The sequence below is a fragment of the Sycon ciliatum genome, chromosome 7 (genome assembly GCF_964019385.1).
Source record: "Sycon ciliatum chromosome 7, ocSycCili1.1, whole genome shotgun sequence".
NCBI lineage: Eukaryota > Metazoa > Porifera > Calcarea > Leucosolenida > Sycettidae > Sycon > Sycon ciliatum.
In genome coordinates, this window is record NC_088649.1 from 19706553 (window position 1) to 19717633 (window position 11081).

Below are 11081 nucleotides of genomic sequence, written 5' to 3' on the forward strand. Positions count from 1 at the left end.
AGTTAAAGTGGTGAATAGTTCACGGGAATTAATGGGGGTTAATATGAGCTGGGTAAAACCAAGAGTACTCTTGTTATAACTCATGCACGAAGTCACTAGATTACACCCGCACCAGAGATGAACGCGACAGCGCCAGACATCAATACGGTGTTGTACGGTATAAAGGCCGATTCATACTTCATCTCGCGTACGCCGTACGGGAAAGTCATGGCGCAACCGTCCCGCTATGGCTTTCCCGTACGCGAAATATTTGAGCCACGCGACGCGTTTACCGTTCGCGAAATGAACAGTCCTTCCCCAGACGCGCAAAAAAAGACCTCTCCCACTAATCCCGATATAACAGATTCTTGACTGATTTTTGCCGCGAAAGCGAAAAAATGTTCTCAAATTTGAGAACTGTCCTAAATTGGTTCTGAGAGATGGAAGCCGTTTTACATGGCCTACGTCGTTTTACTTGGCCCCACCTCGTTTTATTTCACACCATGTATTCTTTACGGGACGCTCTTTCGGCAGATATATTTTTAGTGAAGTTTCGGAGAGGAGACGTATATCGAAAATGTTGTGAACGAAGCTGAAATTGGCATTTTTATGCACCTAATTTCAAGCCGGATTATCGCCAGAGCACGCAGCGTTTTCGGCCAGCACGAAGGCGGCAACATATAGAGGTAAGCAATACCTATCACTTACAAGACAAATCTGATCTGTTCACGACCTCCAAATACCTAAAATTCAGAACTTGCTGTGCTTGCTTGGCCCTATGTACATGTATGTTACATAGAGGATCACACACATTTGGCAAGTAGATCTACAATGCACAACATTATAATACCGTCTTCTAAGCTGTAGTCTTCACTGGTTTACAGTTTTGGATCTTTAGAGTAAAGCGTCATACAAACTTCGCTTTGCGTCAGGGAAACACGTCACAACGGCCGTTTGCGGCGAGAAAGTTGACTTGATCTTGAGTTGAGTTACTTGTTAGGACCATCGCGCGACCTTCGCCTGTGCGCATTGCGTTCATGAAATGAAGTATGAATCAGTCTTAAATGTGCCAGTCCATTGCTCAGTTTTACCATGTTGTTGCCTAAGTCTGTTGTGATTTATCTTGAATCCGTAGACATTTCGCCGTATTATATTACCATCCGTTCCATAAAAATACTGGTTCTTGTGATGGCATGCACCATAAAATGACATCTGTTCTATGGCCGTAATCATTTGCCCACCATATCTGCTACATTTAGTGAGATGTTGCCTAGGGCTGCTGCACTGTATGCATGCAGTTGTAGTTCCCACCGCCTTGATGCTGGCGGCATATTCAACATGATATGTATGCATTGTATGCACGCCTATGGATTCGTCCTTTTCTCGTGTAAGTGTACGCTTTTAAAAGATTGTTCTGTCTAATTGAGTGATCTAGACTTGTTCTCACTTTGGACACCATATTCTTTTATGCGAAACGTTCAGAGTATAACTTCATTTCCAGGCTCTCTGGTGTGTACATTCTCTCTTGCTGTCCAGGGTTGCTGCAATGTATATGTAATTGTTGTTGAAATTTTATTTTGTATCGCAGACCAAACGGGCAATGGTGCCCTATATTATGATGGCGATAAAGTAATGGCCGAGAGCCAAGGATACAACAAGCAAGCCTCCACGAAAGAGAGAAAAACACAGAAAACACAGACTGCAAATACTCAAAAAGAAAAAAGAGAAAGGGAAAAAAAGAAAAAGAAAGAAGAAAAAGCACAGTTGAGTCACAGTTGAGTCACGACTCCAAGTCCAAGCCTAGATGCTGGCTAACCATAAAAATAAACCTTTAAAAGTCTCTTGAATGATCTATGGCAGGCGAGGGACTTGAACTCTTGGGGCAGGGCGTTCCATAATTTAACAGCAGAAACGAGCGGCCGACAGTCACCAGAGACTCGCCTGGTGGCAGGGACAACATACGCATTTGGATCGTTGATCCGAGTGACGCCTTCAGTCTGGCGACGTAGGCGCTTGGACAGGAGATTACTAATTCTGGCGGTGTGGATACGAAGCATGAGGAGGCGGAGTTTACAGTGGGCGTTTTGGATGATGGGGATGAGGCCTAGACGGGTGTAGATGGGATCTGTGTGGGAGGGGAATGGCTGGTTGGCAACGCAGCGGATACATCGCTTGTCGAGGACCGAAAGCTGATGCCGTTGGTGCGCAGAGAGAACCGAGAAGAAGGCATTAGATCCATACAACATATCCGGTAGTATTAACGATCTGTAAAATAGCCGGGCTTGTTGCTCAGTTAAGCAGGAGTGAATGGCTCGCAGCGCCGTCAGTTTCTGGGAGGTCTTCCGTGTAATAGTTGCAACTTGAGTCTCCCACCGAAGCTGGGTGTCGAGATGTAGACCTAGATATCGAGCATTTGTGGTCTGAGCTAGGGGATTTCCATTGCATTCTATGTTAAGTAACAAGGGCTGCCTGCGAGACGCATGAAGGGCTAGAACGTGGGTTTTGGAGGGATTTAGTATTAAGCCTCTTTCTTCCAGAAAGTTGGCCAGGTTGGAGACTGAACGGGAGAGGGTTAAATTCAAGAATTCGACGGATTGACTGATGGCGTCTAGCAGGATATCATCAGCAAACAGCTGTGAGTGGGCTGGAGCTGTGATCTGTTCTATTTCCATTGTGTAGATGGAGAACAAAAGAGGACCCAGCACACTTCCCTGAGGAACACCACACTCACAGGGAGAGAGGGCGGACGACTGGCCATTGCTCAGGACGACTCGCTGACGGCGGTCAGTTAGGTAGCTCATGAACCAACTGAGAGCCGTTGAGGTAATACCAAGCTGAAATAGATCTGTAACCAAAATTTGGTGTTTGACCTTATCGAAGGCCTTGCTCATATCGACAAGTACAAGACCTGTATGGCGCTGCTGATCCGCTGCCTCCAAGTATCTGTCTACAGCCAATGTCAGGGCATCTTCTGTGGAGTGAAGTGGGCGATATGCGAACTGGTTTGCGGGGAACAAGGAATTTCCGGAGAGGAACTTACAGAGTCTCGTGTGGACTACCCGTTCTAGGACTTTGGAAACTATTGGTAATAACGATATTGGTCTATAGTTCTTAGCGACAGCTTTGTCGCCTGACTTGAAGAGGGGACGAACATCCGCAATCTTCAGAGATGCAGGAACAACACCAGAAGCCAGAGATGCATTGATTAGTATGGTGAGGGACGGTGCAAGGACAGGAGAACAGTGTTTGAGGATTGCAGCTGGAACCTGGTCGCTGCCTGCAGCTTTGCGCACGTCGATGTTGGAGAGCAGCTTAGCGATCTCTTGCACACTTGCTGGAGCAAATTCTTCGAGGCATTCCTTCTTCGTGGGACCCAATGGGGCTGAGAGACGTAGTGGTCTAGTTGGGTCTGACACAACACCGCTGAATTGGTCACTGAGCTGTGAGACACTGACGGCTGGTGGAACTGAGGACTTGTTACGACCGCTGAGGTAGTTGATGGTCTGCCAGGTTTTTCGTGCGTTGGCCTGACTAGCAGCAAGAAGGTCCCTAAAGTAGATGGCTCGGAGATGTCGTGACATACGCTTGGCTTCGTCTCGGGCAGAAGTGAAGACATTGCGTAGTGCCGGGTCTGCAGGTGATGCTTTCCACCGTCGATGGGCCGCGTCACGTCGCTGGACTAGGTCATGTAGAGCGGGCGTCTTCCAGGGGAAGGATTTCCGGGTAGGAGCTCTTGGGCGGTGTAGACGGATAGGAGCATGAGTGTTCAAGGCCGCGACAAGTTTCTCCAGCCACATATCCCACATTTCATCTTCTGTCCGCGCAAAGCAGAAGTTCTCTAGATCGCTATTTAGAAGGTGGTGTGCAAATTGACCCATATCAATTCTTGCAATGTTACGGCCACGTCGCACGGTCGGTGTGCAGGACGTTGCGAGTCGCAAATCAAGTGCCAGAGGGAAGTGGTCACTGATTGTACAAGGTACTACGACACAAGAGTTCACATGATCGGCTCCGACCAGAGCGAGATCCAGGGTTGTTTGGCTGCCTTGGGGTCCAATTCTGGTAGGACTGTCCACTTGGTTCTTGATGTCGAAGGAATTACACAGGTGCAGCAAGCTGTTTAGCTGGGGGCTGTCGCGGGAGCTTACATCGACATTGAAGTCTCCAACAAGGACCAGAGGTGATGTGGGAAGTGTGGAGATGACAGTGTCTAGTGCATTCGTCAAGTCTTGCCAGAATTGCACAGGAGTGCCTGGAGGACGGTACACACCACCAAGGAGAACCTTGGAACGCTGCCCACTGACCTCTAACATGAGCATTTCCACCTGGGTGTCAGCCTTCACAATTCGGGCTCGGAGATGATCTCTTACATATGCTGCTAAGCCTCCGCCATGAGTTGGCCTGTCGCGTCTGACCAGGGTGTAATTCTGTATGCGTAGGATGTCATCGGAAACGGAGGTTGTTAAGAAAGTCTCTGCCAGCATCATTATATCAACTTTATGGGAAAGAATATAATCTTCAATGTCATGCTTTTTGTTGAGAAGATGGCAAACATTTAGGAATCCTATTTTGAGGTTACTTTTAATTAATTCATGCTGTAGGGGATTTACAGTGGGGCAACTATTTCGTGGCTGAAAGATAGGTGCATGAGGGTTCAAGGGTTGAAAGGGGGCTGCGTGAGGATTTAAACAGAACATTTAGTGCTCCTCTGCAGCTCGACCAGTTGCTACACTGTCAGCCTTGAAGCGCCATTCTCGAACTCTGACGTTTGAAGGCCAGAATTCCGGTTCCAGAACAGTAGCTTTGTGTTGTATTGGCAGAATTACGTGAGCAAAGGCCAACCCGAAGTACTTTGTCTCAGACACGGAGCACTTGATGACAGGTATATTTCGGCGTTCACACCATTTGGCGATCGATTCTGATGTGCACCCACTATTGACATTGCCTACATACAAAGCGCAACATTTTGTGCGGGATCCTCCCTGTAGTTGATCAGAGCGCTTGGGCCGGTTTTCATAGTACGACGTGACCTGAGTGCCTGGGTGACTTGTTTGGGGTCGTGTAGTACTGGCCTGCTGGCTGGGGCCTCCCCATGTGTTATCCCGTGCTCGCACCTGTGACGACTGTGCACGTGCCGCCTCGCTGTACAACCTGACGCTGTCAGCAGGCGGTTGTACACGTACGGGTTGAGGTTCAGGTGTGCTAGTTTGTACAGGGTCATGATCAGAGTTCCTTTCTTTGAGAGCCGCCAATTCTCCTCGAAGGGACGACACCTCCAACTGCAAGGCAGAAATTAGGGCTACCTTGGCGGCCAATTCTTTAACATTTTTTGCAATATCGGCCAATGCCTGCTGAACAACATCGCGCACCTTGTCAGACTGACCTGCTGAGTTTGTCGACGAACCAATACCGTTGTCGCGAAGAAGCTTGACTATCTGGGTACGGGAAAGTCCCGAGTGTTCCAGTCTGTGACTCTTGGCGAGATGCCGGATCTCCTGATTGTCCATCACAGCAAGGTCTACATCTGCTGGTGCGGTGGGTGACTCCTCAGACGACATTGTCACATCAAGGGGCCTGTTATGCCTACCTCCAGACCGGCCTAGTGCCGGTTGGGCTTGAAAATTTGCAGAGCTCAAAAAGTCACAACTGCCCCGTACTCTGCATTCAAAATCATCGCTGACTGGCTGTTGGCAGAGTATTTGATGCGTGCACGTGTATGGATCCGTCCCTTCCCCATGTAAGTGCGCCAGCATTTGTGATATGAAGCTGAGTGATATAGAACTCGTCTCAAATATCACTTTTTGCCAATCAGCGGCCGTTCTAAGCGGGATATATTCAGCGACATACCCCGCTCGGTTCACATGGGTCACTTCGAGAATAAGGAAACTTTAAGCCTAGTTCGCATTCGACGTAACGCTGACGGTATGGAACGTAAGGGCCTGTTGGGGCGGCCGGTGTGAGCTGTAAAATCTTGTACAATTCGCAAGACACAACATGTAGTTTGACATGACATGCAGCAGCTATTGCGATTTTCAAGAAGTGACACGAAATCTTATCTTACTAAAATTTGAATCAGTTGTGCTAGCCATTCGGCGAGTTATCATGGGAAGCGTAGTGTTGACCGTGTTCGAAATGTTAAAAAAACCTAAGTGTGCAGTTGTGCGCATCGAGAGGGGTCAGCGCACGACACATCCCCTGTTCACACTAGAATGCAGTTGTTTTTGTACGCTTGCGTCCTCGTCTACGGTCTGAAAAATTGAACTGACCAACTCTTCCCCTTGCTTCCCAATCTGTAGGGTAGAACGGTTGCGTTCCCGTTCCTGGTGTTCACATTGGACGCTGTCTGTCGGCATCATAACTGTTCCGACGGTTCCCGTCAATCCTTACGTCGCGTCCCGTTGTGCCCCGTCGAATGTGAGCTAAGCTTTCGTGTTGGTCACACTCTGTATTTAGGAAAGTACCATGCAAATGGATTATACCATTCGTACTCTGTGTATACCGAGTCCCCCAATTGTCCCTCGTCCTAACGCACTCTCGAAAGTAATCGCGGTATACCCCTCATACTCATGGTATAATCCATACCTAATATATAATCAGTATCATCTGCTGTTTATTTTCCATTGCAGGTTAACGTCTCAATCAAGCATCGTCATCAAAACTTTGCACAGAAGAGTGTCAGCGGTGTCGGTCATCCTCTGGGATCCTCTTTTTGTTATTACTGAAGCTCAATTCCTAATACACGAACTGCTTTCCACGATGAGCAACATGCAACACCTGCGATGAGCTGCAACCGCGACAGACGATTCACAATCTGTTTTGCTTCTGCGACATCTAAGTGATAGCGTAGTACCCTCACGTGCACCCAGCCTAGTGAACTGCACTCCATTCGTGTACAACGCGCTTGGCAAGAGTTATGCTTTTGAACTTCTGGGACAGTGGCCCTACAACTGCTTGCGACAGTGCGCGACAGGCATTTCTTCGCCGCAAGTGTGACATCGCAGAAAGTGATACATGTACATGTAATTGTGAATTGTAAATACTTTTCATCCAATTAAACTTTTAGTATGTGCTTCTCTTTGTTGAACAGCAATGAATAACCAACTCTTCTCCTATCCATTCATTCTCCTGCTCGTGTTTGTATGGTGGTTGTATACTATATACCCATTGAATGATTAATGTACTGCATCAGGTTTTGTCTGGTGATATATTCACGTCCAAATATGTTCAATTTTCACTTGAGCACACAAGGGTTGGAAGCTTAGAAACACTATACATCTATTCTTAAGGGTGTTCTCCATTGATATTTTGATTGATCTCACCTGTTCAAGACGTCCATGTCGACTTTGAGGCCGACTTTCGCATCGATGTCAGCTATTTTATAGCACTTAGAAAAATGATCCCTACCACCCGGGACGCATTCTATCGAGTTGTTTGCATTCTCCTGGCGGCAGGACATTGCCAAACTGATTACCTTTCATATGAAATAATTCAAGGGATGTGGAAGAAGCCTTCACTGCTCGACCAGGCCGATAACCCTGTTTCATACATACCCCAAAACTAGACAAATTCGAAATTTCTCAAGCTTGAGAACGTTTCCCGGCAAAAAAACCCTCGAAATCTGTTATATCGGGATTGGTCGTTTGGGAAAGGACTGGAAGTAGGAATCACGCTTTAGGATGTCGTATAGCATGTCGTACAACAGTACGATGAAATTGAGTGAGAAACCAAGGACCATTATTAATTTTTAAGCGCTTGGGAACGATGAACTTTGCAACAGTCTTATTGTGAGTGATGGCGATCGCAAAGCCCTCACTTAGCATGTTCTGCATAGCAGGCAGCATGTTAGCAGCGGTCTTTCCTGAACCAGTCTGGGCACATGCCATCAAGTCACGACCCTGGATGCCAGCAGGGATTGCATACTTTGCACTGGTGTGGGGCGTTCGTAGTTGGCCTTGTTCAAGTTGTCCATCAGCATCTGGTTCAGACCGGACTCAGTGAACAAGTTAATTGGTTCATTTGGATTCTCTCCAGTGAACTTGACAGCAATGTGGTCGTATTTATCAAAGTTGATACCGGTTGCAATCTTCCTGAAAATCTCTTCTTCGCCGTCAGGCGGAGGAGGGGGATATAAGTCACAGACGCCGCGGGGTGGTCCGAATCTCCAATGATGGACATAATAGTGGCCTTGGCTTTTTGGCACGCATCGTCATATTCTTCCAACGTGACTTTGGTAGTTGCGCCTTCGCTGTCCTTGTCAATGTTGATGTGGGCACCACTCTCCTCTTGGATCTCCTGAATACGTGAGCCTCCCTTTCCGATAATCCTGGTAACTCTGTCACATGGAACATCCAGAGACGCGGATGCACCGCCGCCCTCACCTGATCCACCAACAAATCCACTACCGGTTCCTGCTCCAAAAGAACTGCCGGTACCTGCTACAAAGGAACTTGCACCACCAAAGCCGCCACTGTCACCAACAGTGTTCTTGTAAGTTCCAGCAAGAACTTGCTGGATGGCCTCCTTTGCCTTGGCAGTGGAGTCAGTCGATCCCTTCAGCTCAACCTCAACGGTATCACCATCAGCGTCCTTTTGGATGTTGATTCGAGCACCACTGTTATCTTGCAGCTCACGAATCATGCTACCGCCGCGACCGATGAGCTTTCTTACATCACCGGCAGGGACTTTCATGATGATTGGGTCAGCATAGCTTCCACCGCCACCACATCCAGCAATGCAGGCCGGGATGAGTTCCTTCGGCTTAGCAACCTGGTCATCAGCACCTTCGACCTCAACATCCGTCATTTCACCAGCCGAGTCTTTCTTGATATTAACGTGGGCACCGCTAGTATCCTGGATTTCCTTGATCTTACTACCGCCCTTGCCAATGATCTTGCGAACATCACCTGACGGAACCTGGACAATATTGTCACCACCAGAATAGCTGCTGCCACCACCACCAAATCCACCTGAGCTACTGCCACCGCCGAAGCTTCCACCGCCACCGCCGAATCCATTGGAGTCGCCACCTCGACAACCGCCACGGCTACCTCCACGGCCGGGACCTCTTCCACGTCCTCCGCTCCCGAAGCCACCATCACCTCCGAAACCGCCATCGGTTCCTCCAAAACAACTGTCTTTTCCGCTGCTACCGAAGCCGCCGCCTCCGGAACCCCACTCGTCACCCATTGCCTCCGCTTAAAGCAGCAGAAAACAACTGAATAAGATGTAACTCAAGCACAATGGTTTGCAACGTCAAGTCTTCGGATTAAGCCGGATCGGTTCAGATGCACGATTTTCCCCAGCCAGCTTCATGCATGACACCGTTGTCGACCGGCTATTATGCTTCCAATGCCAATTTTGCATGCGAAATGGTGATATAATGTCAGCATCATGCCACCTGGAAAAAGTGACTATAATGCCAGCCATAATGCTAGAATTACCCGCCCATGCCTATTGAAGTGATGCTGAAGCCTAGACCTCAGGTCGGCGGAGATGCTCCAGTTTCACCACCACAGTTGCGTCTGCAACCACCTCTATCATGCAGTATTCTGTTTTCGAGCTGTCTTTGATGGTACGGTACGGTACGGGTCAGGTACGGGATAGCGCCTGGCAAGCGGATGGCACAAACAAAAAACACGGAACTAAGGGGCCTAGTATTATATGTGCAACTCCAGCCCGGGCTGGAGAGAGCGGGCCAGCCCGCCAAGGGTGTTTACATGTGCAAGGCCGGGCTGGTCGCCAGCCCGCAGTGAGTTTATATGCACTGAGCACACGCCAGCCCGTTGTGAGTATGCAGCAAACACACTACAACTGTAGTGTGCTGCCCCGGGCTGAAACGCAGGGCTGCAAGCCATACTCAGCTTATAAACCTAACAACTTTTTTTCTCACACAATGTATTCTTCTGCTAATTTCTTTTCGCGCTGTGGCACATGTTTGGTGTGTTGTGTCACCTCATTTCTTTTTCCTGTTTTTCACATTTTTAGCCGTCCATATCAAAGTATTTTGCAAGTAGTTCCCCTTCTTTTTAAAGGGGCACTCCGGCTTCATTTTCGACGCCGAGTTTTCGATGCCAAGACGAAGGTAGGTGAAAGAGAAGACCCCTCGAACAAGAACGAGTCTCCAGAAGCGATCGAGTCGAGCAGGAAGACGACGTTTGAATTTCGCCGAGCGAGCGCTGATGACGTAATGAGGGATTAGCTTGCCAGTGGAAATGCATCTGCGCACATACATTTCCCACACTTTTTGGCCAATTTTCAATCGAAGAGGAGGTTGTTTTCTATGTTCTTTCAACGTCGTGAGCGATTCCGTCTTCTATACCCTTCCAGGTACCCTGAAGGTCCTCCAGAGGAGAATTTATCTCCAGCAAAGCGTTGTTGATCCGCTAAATTCGTCTCGAGACATATTCACCCAGTGCAGTGCTGATAAATGTAGAATGTTGAATCTGTGATAATTGTCGACAATGGAGAGAGAGGTTGATAGCCGCTGTCGCAGGGAGAGTGAAGCTGCTGGAAGTAACAACGGGGAGCCCGTTTGTATTACCTGAACAACCAGACTTCAAAGCAGCTTGACCAAATCGGAGGGTGCCTCGTTGCTTATCGTGAATATTACACCGACATGAATTACTACAATTACAAGTATACTGGTGAGTTTTTATCTTGTTTTGTTCGTATGCTAGTACCCTGGCCTGGAGTTGTCGTTAGCAAATTCCTATTCCCTGGCGTTTTCTAAACGTTCCGTGTAGTACTGAATACGTGATCAAGTATTCCGATTTGGATAGATGTGGAATTTGGATATGCATTTTATAAAAAAATTCTATTTTCCAAATAGAGCGTTTGTAGAGAAATGGTTGCCCAATTACAACAAAATTGATTTTGCAGTTCTACAACTTGTACTGAAATCCAGTCAAAGTAAATGATTGTGATTCTTCATGACAGTTGGGGTCAATAAAATCTGATCCAGGCATAACGAATGGTGACGCCTGTCACCCCGGGAACGAATGCCCATTTGGTGGGGGATACCAAAGTACTCAAAAGTGGTGCGTGTTTCAATGTGGCATTTGGAAGTTTTATATGATCTCTGGTCAATGCAAAATACGATAGCC

The 11081-nt window shown here is 47.9% G+C and overlaps 1 protein-coding gene across 1 annotated transcript; it reads right to left on the reverse strand.

Moving 5' to 3' along the window:
- Positions 1-7643: 7643 nt before the first annotated feature.
- LOC135821680 (far upstream element-binding protein 2-like) lies at positions 7644-9215 on the reverse strand. The gene is given in 3 exon segments (XM_065334679.1): positions 7644-7903; positions 7906-8106; positions 8109-9215. Coding segments are annotated over 3 exon segments (1518 nt in total). The 5' UTR covers positions 9166-9215.
- Positions 9216-11081: the final 1866 nt, after the last annotated feature.